The 11,934-nt window shown below is 45.0% G+C and overlaps 1 protein-coding gene across 4 annotated transcripts in view; it reads right to left on the bottom strand.

Annotated features, from left to right (window-relative positions):
* Positions 1-11,934, bottom strand: part of LOC103614257 (6-phosphofructo-2-kinase/fructose-2,6-bisphosphatase 4) — a 53,628-nt gene that overhangs the window by 36,387 nt on the left and 5,307 nt on the right. Inside the window, exon 1 of one of the 4 annotated variants that reach the window (XM_008632155.2) lies at positions 1,077-1,164. The exons of the other annotated variants lie outside the window; for them this stretch is intronic. Within the exon in view, the coding sequence (XP_008630377.1) occupies positions 1,077-1,104 (28 nt within the window). The 5' untranslated portion in view covers positions 1,105-1,164. Of the gene's footprint in view, positions 1-1,076; positions 1,165-11,934 lie in introns of those variants that run through there. 4 annotated transcript variants of the gene reach the window in all.

Below are 11,934 nucleotides of genomic sequence, written 5' to 3'. Positions count from 1 at the left end.
TGGCTGTCCCTGTGCTGATGTTTCGGTGCTCAGAACGACTCTAAGCCTGCCGAGCCGCCCGTGCCCAAGCAGGTCTCCCGGAAAAAGGAATTCCCTGTTACGCTTCCGAAATGTATTGTCACAGCCAAGTGACACCGGGATCGCCGTGCCAGGAGATAGCAAAGCTCCGCAGAAGTAAAATATATCAGGACTTGGCTTTTAGGCACATAAGGTAGAGCCAGAGGTTACAGAAAGCTACAGGGAAGGAAAGTCCGTCTACCAGCCCTGAGTTATTTTCCCCTCCAAATGAAAAAAAAATATATTGGGAGGAGTGAGTCCACATGCAGAACTAAATAGCCCCACTTCTTTCTAGATATTAAACACCAACAAATTGTATTTCATCATTAACCTATTACTTCAATTTCTCTAAAGCACTTCTCCTTCCACTAAGTCGTGAGATATACTTTTCAACCCTGCATTCTCAGCTACTTACTTTGACAAAATCCATAGTATTTGACCTCTACACATGCAACTGGCAATAATCAGGTGGAAAAACCTAAATCCAAACCTTCTCTATTGCAACTGGCAGGTTACTGTTCTAGCTCAAAGCGACAAACAGAAACTAGTTTAAATTATTCCATCTTAACATTGGTATCTGCATTTTCCTCATATGGCAAGAGTGAGAGGAGGAGAGATCAGAGTTTAAATCCTTATCCCCCTTTAAGAAGGTGCAGAGACAGGGCTGTGAGGCCACCCAGTTACAGGTACTCTAAAAGACATCACCCCCAGCACAGCACCAGCTTTGTTTCGGCACAACTTGAGACACAGAGGAACACAGACATTGCAATGATCATTACATACATCTGTTACTCAAGAAATACGGACACACATCAGCACAGCCTTCAGCCACACACATCTTACACAGCCAGCTTTGACACCTACCCAAATTTCCCAATTTCACAGGGATTGGTTGGCTCTGACCAGCTAACAGGCAGCCTGCTACACTACACCAGTGTTTGTATAAAGCAGACAGGAGAATTCCTGTTGAACTTATAACCAATTTTCTCTTTTAATGAAAAAAAAAAAGTCAACTATACCTTCAGCAAGCTGGTGGCAGTCCTTCATTGGCCAAAATCTGCGCAGCTGGAAGCATCACCCCAGGACAGCAGCTATCTAATATACACGAGGCTGTTACAACACTGCAAGCCAATGAGAGGAGTCAGCGACCAAACACACAACTATGCTTCACCCTTTCTGTTCACAAGTAACAATGCTCCAGCATTTCAAAACTGGGTTTCAGGTGGAATGGGAGAGATCTCTCCCCACACAGCTGATGTGGGGCACAGGGCTGATGGGCTTTTTTGACCAAGTCTTTGTTTGGGTGTTCTTACATGGTGAAAAGACTTGCAGCTGCACCCCGTTTCTGCTGTAATGACCGAAGTACTGCAGAGCAGTTGGGACACTTGGCCTGTTCTGTCACATCCCTTGTTACACTGAGACCTCAGCAGGGAACAGACTGCTCTCTCCTCCAGGTAATTCCCATATTCCTGAAGGGCAGATCAAGCCTGGCAGGTTTTTCCTCCCTGTGGAAGTCCCTAACAACCTGCCTAAAACACAATGCCCTTCTGCTCAGTATGTTGTGACCTCTGTAAGCCAGGCACTAACCCAGCGTTGCTATCCAATTAACAAGAAAATCCAGAGATAAAGGAAGCTGCACCAAAAGAAGCACCTCTCTTCCTCCCTGAGCTGTTCCTGATCTCCTGGATGATGACACAGAGTATGCCTTGGAAACAGTCATCCTGCACAAGAGATCCCTCTGGAGGTAAAAGCTTCTCACAGAGCTTCCCACAGAGAACAGAGCCAGTTCCTTCCCGTTCAGAGCTTAGCAAGCACAATGAGCAATCGAGGCAGAGGTGCAACGCTGCGTTAGCAGAGTGACATACACTGATTCACACCTTCTCAGTCTAGGCTCTCAGGACATTTTGCTACATCAGCTTCTTAAATGAAGACTTCCCATCTCATCAAGGACACCTATGGTTCCCTCCTCAACCCAAAGTGCCATCCTTTTTGTTTTCCCAGAGTGTAATGTCCCAGGAGTCAACCCAGCAAAAATGACAAACAGCCCACTAAGTCCCCAAAAATTTCAAGCATCCCACTTCCCCTCTCCACAGGTCCTTCCATCTGGGACTTGATTCCAAACCAACTGAAATCACAAGGACCAGGCCTTGTGATACACGGCCCTAGCACTTCCTTCATTTCTTCTGAGCAACAGGTAAGTTTTGTTGCTGGCACCATCCACTCCATATCTTATTTCCTATCACTGCCTAAAGGGAAAATGTTCCAGTTGTCTTGAAGCAGACTGCTACCTCAAAGACAAGCAAAAAGCCATTAAGAATTCAGAAGTAAAACAAGAATCTGCCCTCAGCAAGACACACCTTCAGAAATTATTTTGTAAGAGTTCATTTTACTACTAGACTTCATGGCTACAGATCAATCTGTCAAAGAGATTGATAACAAATACCCAGATGTAATCATGCTTTAGATGAGAATGAGCTACTACTAAGGACAAGAAAATTCTTCAGTGCTAATTGAGGAGTAGATTTAAACAACAACCAAGATTCCACACAGACAAAACTGGATCAACACAGATACTAAAGAGATTCCTTGAGCTGAAACAAAATATTCCTTAGCATAGATAAGAAAAATAATTCATCCAAACAGAAGATGTTCATGTCATGTCAATCAGCAAGAAAACAAGCTCCCATCTATTCCAACAACCATCAACACATCTTATACAATCAATCTGATACAACAGAAGATCTGACATGGTTTGGGCACTCAGGAGCCTCATAACGCACTTGGCTGGAGAGACAGATAATTCTCACAATAATTTGCATTTATGGTATTTTCCTCATTGTCTACTGAAACATCATCAGAGTTATTCACAGTGCATGCAAAGCAATGAGGTGTCCCTCACAGCAGTGTTCATGTGTGGCTGGATTCCAGCAGGGTTGTGTTTTCCAAACCATGACGACCTAACCATCAGTAAACAGGTACCAGCCATACAAAAGTTTTACTGTAAGAATTGTACCAATAAATTCCTGGATGGCTTTCTACAGAACTCACTCGTGGTATTGCAGGAATATAAACTCTATCAGGCGATCTAAGGTTACTTGGGGAGATACAGGTTATCAGCAGAACGTCATCTCACCAACACATGGATTGCATGAGAACCCCAGAGCAAACACTGAGACTCACAGACACAGTGGTATCAACTGAAAAAATACACACTTTGCCACACTGTCACTCTGTTCTTGTCATCTTTATGTGAACCATTCCTCAAAGCATGGACACTCACAGTACTTCCATTATTTCTAAGTATATAAATATGTTCGTTTAGTTGTTTATCACATTTCAAAAGAAATAATTGCTCTGTTTTAAATGTGGGAGAAATTTAATGTCTGGAGATAAACCCTTTCGATGAGATGATGTTGTTTTCACACAAGGAAGTTTCCTATGTTAACTCTGGCATGAAGGGGAAGATTTAAGGCTAGCCTGCATTAATTCTGTTTGTTAAATCTGAAGGACAAATCACTAAATCTTTACACTTCCAGTCCAAGCAGTCACCTCCTATCTTTACCTCTGAGAGAACACTGGAATTATTTCCCTGAAAAACAGGCAAGATCCTCAAGCGGCACTTCCAGGTATTGCTTAAAACTATTCCCATCATCACAAAGTTGAGCAACATTTTAAATCTTCCTGTTATGATGCAACATAAAGCAAAGATGGCATCCATTATTCATGTTTTCTGAGCACAACCCAGTGTTAAAAAGCCCTTTGTAGATAAACCCTCTTGCTGTATACCAGGGACTCCAAACTATTTACATGAGGGGGCCTGTGCTTGTAAGAAACGCAGAAAGAGGACATCAAAACAGACAGCATTTGCACCAATTGCCTATTTACATTCACATGTCCAGGGGTTAAGTGAAAATCCCGAGTTTCCAAGATGGCAAGGGCGCTGAGGAGAGTCATTCCTGCACGTTGTTCTGGTCGTACCTGATGTTGTTACTACAGCAACAGCACGTCCAGCCTGGCACAGCCCCTGTGTGCTGGGGGCACCCTCAGACACTCCCCACCTCCCTGCAAGGGTGCTACAGCAGCAAGTCCACTTCAGTTACCTGATATCCATAATATAACCGTGGAAAACAAAGGCTGGACTAATCTGTAGTATTTGAAAGAGAGGAAAAACAAAAACACACCTGCATCCATGGGGATGTCTTTGTGCCTCTTGAACCTGCTTACAAGCAACCTCTGCTAAGCAGTCTGAAAGCCCTCTATCACCTCAAAACTCCCTATTCCTTTGCAATCACATAAGCATATCAGAAAACCTCCCCAATTCCGAGTTTGAGTTTGCAGGTATGAGTAGTAATGTAACAAAAAGGAGCACAAGGAAAGGATTGACAATTTTAAGTACAACAGACAGCCCTTATCCAGGCTGACAGGCTTATGAATTATGCTCAGCTACTTTTATATTAGATATTTGAACATTTCTGGTGTATACACATCCTTTCTCCTGTCACTCAGCTAGGAATGAATCCCACTTGCTCATAACAGTTGGTCTAGGCTGCTAAATAAAAAAAAAAAGATAAAACAAGGGCAGCTGCCTTCTCAGAGTGGAACTAAAACACTTTACACCATCTTTAAAACCAAATGCTGTCAACTGACTTCAGAAGTACAGTTCCACAAGACTGGTCTCTTCAAAGAAAAACATCGGTAAAAACTTAACTACTTGCGTTAGGGAAGTTGTCTGATGAGATGAAAAAGGAGAAATATACTGACAACAAAGAGTACACAACATTTGCATGCGATTCAAATGCATGATTTTTAAAAAATCTTGAAGGCTTTGGGACAGAGCTACCTATCAGATAGCAGCACTTTAAAAGACAAGAGATAAGAGAGCTTGGGAAGCACCACCCGGGGTTTGGGGCGTGAAATACTGAATGACTGATGGGGAACTCAAAAGGAAAAAGGCAAGGAGGAAAACAGCCACTGGGCTGGGTGACAAACCCTCGGAGGTGTAGAGTGAATCTGTGAGTCATCGGCACTTAATAGAAGTTGAAGCCATGTGAACGCCTGGAAAAGGGCGCAGGGAGACAAGAGCAAGGCAAGGTCAAACCGTGGGAGGAGGAGGAAACGCTGGATCAGGAGCAGGGGAAGAACATCACCAAAGAAAGAGCAACAACTCGTTGGAAGCAGCAGTGACTGTGCAGGGAGGTGATGGAGAACAGGAACAAACCAGGGGTCTGCAAACACTTCAGTGACATAAAGAACATGTAAATAGGGAGAAGCACCCACAGCAGCCCTGGGACAGGGGAGGCTGAGGGAGAGGCGGTACAACCTCACCTTATAAGAGGGACGAGACTCCACTGAGAGCCAGAACAAGTTTTAAAAAGGGGGACAGGAGTTAAAGGTCCAACAGGGGATAGTCCAGCCTGCCTTAGAGGGCAAGTAGGTCACTGAGGGAAAAGCCCACGGCAGTGGAAGCAAGAGCAAAGAGCAACGGGCCCAAAGTCCTCTCAGTTACACTTGGGCTCCTGCATGTCCCACAAGCAACAGCAAAGCAGGTTTTGTGGAAGTAAAGAATAAATCCCTCTGGAAAGCCAGCATGGAAAACTGACGCTGACACAAGGAGGAAAACAACCCACAGCATATGCGACGCCAGCTGCCGCTGGAAATATTCTTAAGCTCTGTGAAAAAAGAGGGTATTCATCCAAATAAAAATACAAGCAAACCAGAGCAAAGCTTCTCAGAAGCTACCAATGACAGAATTTGTAATAAAGCAAAAATTCATCTTAATTTGGCAAGCTGCAATGAAGTCAGGTAGGCTAAAACAGCACTGAAGGGGAAAAAAATACAGGCCAGACACCCTGCATCTAAGCATTCAGAGCCTCCAGGGCAGACTTCTCATTTTCTGTGCATTTTGCAAGTAGAGCTAGATGGCTTATCAGCTTCCTGAGACTAACAGGATCAATGTGCAAATGAGGAAGCTTAATAGGAGTAATAAAATTATGACAGCCAAAATAATCAAATTTACAGAGTGCAGACAGGCTAAACAGCAGAAAGGCTACAAATGAAACTCTTGCAAGGGGAAACATTCACCAAGTGAGGCTCCAGCATAATATTAGTAAAGAAGTCTTCTATTAGAAAAAAAAAAATAAAGCAGCCCACCTGAGTTCTCTTTATATTTTGAAAAAATAACTTTGGTTCAGCACAACTGTCTCTAGAGAAAACACATTATAAAAAAACTAATCCAGGTGCACAGAAGGCCATACTCCATCACATACAGCATAAGGGACAGCCTTTGGTACCAGAATGTGTAAAAACACATTCCAAAATTTAAATATCAATTGAAAGCCAAACAGGATACAAAAATAGAAAACAAAGCAAGGGAATCAGAAGCAAATGAGCACACCAGCCCTCACACTCACCACCTCCAGTGAAACATCAGCTGTCCAGGCCTGCTGGCTCCAGACACCCCACCCTGGGTTGCTCTGTGCCTGCTCAGGTACCCCCTCACCACCAGGGACATCTGAACCTTCTTTCACACAGGACAGAGGTCTCAGAAATATTAGTCTTCCACATTTTAATAAAAACTGGCTACCAGGAGCGAGCAGGTGCCCTGCCAATGCTCCCAGTACACACAGTGCTTTGACCTGGTCCCATCAGACCTGAGACTGATGCCAGACAAGCCCAAATCCCTGGAACTGGCCCAGCCTGGGGAAGAAAAATCAGTTAAAACCCCAAGGCATAAATGTGTGGGAGATATCTCTTCCAGAATTGCTTGGATTTTTTAAGCTGCTCTACTCCAATCCCCAAATGGAGCATTTCTCGGGAAAAAAAAAAAAGAAGAATCTGCGAGATCGATCTCCCACAAAAAATGAGTAATGACTTCAGCAGCAACAGGGCTGCTCCCCCTCCTCCTTTGCCCCATCAGCCCATCTCTTCTCACAAGCCATCTGACAGTTTCTAATTGCAAGAGGCCACAAACCCTCCTCATTGTTTTGGGGAAACCACTTTCACATGTGTAGCAGCAAAAAAAATACAAAGCTCTTTTTTTTATCCCCTTCTTAATGCAGAAGGTAAATGCTGCACAGCTCAAGGATATCAACAGGGTTCCCACAGACAACAAATGCTGCTTGTTATTAACCAACAACAGCAATTAGATTTCCAGGGATATATGACCATAAAAGGAAGGAAAAGCCAGACTTAAACCCAAATACTGTTAGTGGTCATTGGTCAGAGGCCGTTTCAGATGCATTAAAACAGCTCATGGTGGTTGTGCTCCTTATGTCAAAAAGGGGGGTGTAGTCATACAGAAGCTTTTAGCTCTAATAAACCTCCACAAATATCTTGTCTTTGCATCTTTTGATTTAAACTATCCCCTGGCAAATCATACCTAACCCAGACATGAGGATTTCTTGCTGCTCAGGGAAACCTTCCCATTCAGGCACCTAAAACACATGCAGGATCAAACCGAGCCTCTGCAGTGCCAGCTCACACTGAGCCAGCTCACCAAGTCTGCTGCTGTGTGCACATGGAGAAATCCCTCACGTGGGAATCCACTTCCAGAGAAGCAGCACCACGAGTGGCTTTTCCGAGCCAGGCAGGAATAGCACGTCCAAGCCATTTTTAGGAGTCACTCGAGTGACAAGCACCAACCCCGCAGCAGATCCGGGGCTGGCGGGGGCTGTGGTACCTCTTGTTTAGAGACAACAGCTGCCAGGGAGCCTGGATCACACAGCTCCCCTGGCAGTGCCCAGGGCAAGGCACAACATGTGTGAAGCCAGCTCCACACACAGACAGGCCACGATGCAGGAACAGAAGAAAACTTTAAAAATAGCTCCGCAGGAAGGAGTTCGGGCAACTTTAGCTCATCTTCAGAGTCAAAAAAGGAGGCAAGAACTTAAAACCCTTTATTCACACTTTTTTTTTTTACCTTTTCCTACATTTTTCTACTTGTGCACGGCCCGTAAACATTATAGGAACATACTGAATCACCTGGAAACTAATGCCATACAGGCATTTCAGATACCCAAGTGCAGAAATTACAGCCTTAAATTCCATGTTTCAATGTAACAGGCACATTATTTCTACAAGGGCACTCATGACAAATCCATCCCATTTTATTAATAAAACATTTGCAAAACATCCTTTTTATCCATCACAAGGATAAAAGTCAGTTGCAATTAAGAGACTCATCACTTGTATTCATGGCAGCTCTGTGCTTCAGGGCTTCAGGATTAATTCCAGTGCATTACTTCAGACCCTTAAATGTTGCAGACACCAACATCCAGGAGAGCCCCCCATTCACCAGCTTCTCAAATCAGAGCTAAATTTGACAGAATCAAAACACTTCCCTAAAGGCACTTAAAACTGCACTGTTGTAATAGCACAGGTAAGTTGACATATTTTGCACAAAAAACCCCCAAGTATTTCTTCTCTGCATGGACACAAATTCAGAGGCTCACCACATCAGAGTGATTTTGGAGAAGAGAAGGCTCTGGGACACATCAGAGCACCTTCCAGTGCCTAAAGGGGCTCCAAGAGGGCTGGAAAGGGACTTTTGACAAGGGCCTGGAGTGGCAGGACAAGGGGGAATGCCTTTAAACTGACCGAGGATGGGGCTAGATGGGATATTAGGAATAAATTCTTGCCTGTGAGGATGGTGAGGCCCTGGGACAGGTCACCCAGAGAAGCTGCAGCTGCCCCAGCTCTGGAACTGTCCAAGGCCAGGCTGGATGGGACCTGAGCAACCTGGGATAGTGCAAAGTGTCCCTGCCCACGGCAGGGGGTGGGATGGGATGAGCTTTAAGGTCCCTTCCAACCCAAAGCATCCTGTAATTTTACTTCACACAGCACCACCAGGTCAGTACCTCAGCAGGTAACAGGTTCAGTACGTCTGGAGATCTGGATTCAGAATTAGTGAGTGATTACAGTACTTGGGGCCAGGTTTTGGCAGGCACCCAGGAACAAGCCTGGTTTATAAGCCACCCTGGCCCCACGTGGAACCTTGTCAGAGCACACCTGGCCAGCACTGCCCCTGACACTGCCCCACTGCATGACCAAACCATGCTCAAAATCAATCCAGCACCACTGGAAATAACAACCTGTGTGCAGCAACATGAAGCAAATTTATTACTCTCTACTGCAGCCCCACTTTGAGTGCCTGGTAAAAATCAAGTGAAATCAGGAATTAACCTAAATTACTTAATTTTAGATGCTGGAGAGCCCAACTAGACAGACTAGGGAGTTTGGAGTTGATTATTCTCTTTTACTTCCTTTTACAATTTAATTACTTAACCTCTTACGGTCTCAGACACTGCAAGCCAAACACTCTGCCTGTGAGAAAAGGCTAACAGACTAATTATTTCTCTTAAAATGAGAAAAAATGGCTTCTGGGGAAAATCAGTGCAGACCCAGGAACTCTGCATTTCTCAGGCTCACAGCTGGTGCCTCCACACTTGTATTTTGAGAATTTTTACCCTTTCTACCACACTGGCCTTGTGACTCTTCCCAAGAAGCCCCGTCCAGGGTGTGGGGCCACAAGTTTACACCATATTCAATTAATTAAAGCAAACAAATAAAAAAAGAGAAACAAAACATATGGAGTGGGAAGGTGGGAATACTCCACCAGGTCATTTCTTTCAGAAGAAAGCCAAAGCATTCCCCAAATCTTTTCCAGCACTTCAAGTCTAATATTTATATTTATCTCAAGGAAAAATCTGTGGGCATCATACACAGAGGTTAAGCCCCAAGGAAACCATGCAAGTCCAGTGAGCCATTCAGAACACATCCATAGTGCTTCACCAGCAATTAAATACTGGCCACAAGTCGGATTTACCAAATCTCTTACTCATAAGAGCAGAAGGGACATTGACGCAATCAAATTGAGAAAAATACTGGTGCAACCCAGCTGATTTTTTTTTTTTTTTAATGGGATGGATGATACATAAAAAAATAAAATGTTACAATCACTCAATTCAACAACATCCTGCTACTGGTAAGGGTTATATTTATAAATCAGTACATTTTCATAACAAAATGTCCTATTTCATAGCAGATCCTTCCTTTGAATGACCTCAAGAAAGTTCTGAAACAAAATCCTGCCCAAAATGATCCCAGCTTTGGGGCCTCATCCTGCACAGCTATCCCTACATGAATGCTCTCATTAGATGATGCACCGATTTAAAAGGACTGGCATCTTATGTAAATGGCTGTTATTGCCTTTAATTGCAGCCATAATTATGGGAGTGTCTCACAACTGAGTAAGGTCACATTAAGCAAACTTACTGGAAACTTTGCAAACTGCTCTGCAACACACTGGGCGAGCACCAGGAGTCCCACAATGGGCATTTATTCAGTCCCATCTTCAGCTCTAGGAAAAGCACTACAAAATCAGTCTACCCTGTATGGGATTGCTCCAAGTTATAGTTGGTTTAGTATGTTTTTGCCTCATATGAACTAGTTTCTCTGGCATTTGCCAATATAAAAAGTTTAATTCAGAATTAACATCTTTAAAAATAAAAAAAATCTTAAAGAGTCTTCGAGTTTCTTTGGTATTAACATCTTTTTGTTTTCCTCCTCAGATCTCAAAGAGCCACACGTGCACCATGGGACCTGCTACAGAGCCAACAAGGAGCCAGGTGTTTTCAAGAGCAGTGAGGGCAGTATCCAATTCCCCTGGCACAGCCAACAAATCCCTGCTCATGGAAGATGCCAGCACAAGCATCGTGGGGATGACCCAAGCAGCAGTGAAGGGGTTTTAGTTCAGCCACGAAGCAATGGCCATCACTGTGTTTCAACAGCTGAATGGGGGTCCCCCTCCTAGTCCGAGAGGTTCTGCAACACCAACCTTACTGAAATCCCTTTCCATGCCCTGGGCTGGAGTCAGGCATGGAGGAAGCTGGCAGCTGCCTACAATAAGGCTGGCAGGAGCAAAGTGGTGGCTGTAAACAAGAGCAATCCTGTGACTCACTGGGCAGGAGCCGCAGCCACTCTGCACCCAATGACACCCAGTTTTCTGTGGCACCAGGCAGCTCAGGGTCCTGGTCCCGTTAACAAACCCGGGTACAACACCCCTCACTGCCCCATCCATCTCTGCCTCCTCATCCTGCCCCTCGGCAGCAGGAGCGCCTGGTTTATCTTCCAGCCGACATAATACAATTTTCCTGGAAAGTGGGGGAAATTATATCCAAACATAACCATGACTGAGGCTATGTTCAAAAGTTTTGGTGTACTTACGTCACAGCTGTCATCTTGTATTACACAAAGTGCCTCACAAACACGCCAGACCTCGATCCCCAGAGAGAGACAGCCCTTTCCAAGGAAGGCCCCAATGAGCTAGCAGCCAAATCTCACGAAGGAAGATAAAAAAGGTGCAGATTATGTGCTTTTTATGGAGTTGCCCTTAGGAATAAGGGAAGAAGAGCTAACCAGTTGGATCAGTATTTGCCAAAGCACTGGGTTTACACCCGTCCTCAGCCAATGGAGAGCACCACGGCTTGGAGGAGTGAGATGCAAACCCGCCTTCCTACAGACAGTTAAAAAAAAAAAAATCCATCACAGCAAAGCAATCTCCAGAAATAACTCGGCAAGCAAACAGCTGCTGCTACGCTACGATTCCCTCTTTCCACGCCACATCTCCCAAACCTTCCTTGGCCCTGGGCTGTTCCAGCAGAAGCCGCGATTCCCATTTCCCACCGGCCGAGCTTTCTGAGATGCCGGGCACCCTCACTCCTCCGTGGAGCTGGGAGGAAAAATCCCGACCAGGGGGGTCCAGGAAAACACCACCTTCCCCCTCCAGCCGTGCCCTGACGCGCGTGGGTCGCTCGGGGGCTGCCCCGTGGGTGGGAACCGGGGGCGGGAAGGGGAGAAGCGGCAGCGCAGCCCCGCTCC

This window comes from Corvus brachyrhynchos, unplaced genomic scaffold, assembly GCF_000691975.1.
Source record: "Corvus brachyrhynchos isolate BGI_N302 unplaced genomic scaffold, ASM69197v1 scaffold4, whole genome shotgun sequence".
In the NCBI taxonomy this organism is placed as follows: Eukaryota; Metazoa; Chordata; class Aves; order Passeriformes; family Corvidae; genus Corvus; species Corvus brachyrhynchos.
This window is presented reverse-complemented; position numbering and strand designations above follow the sequence as displayed.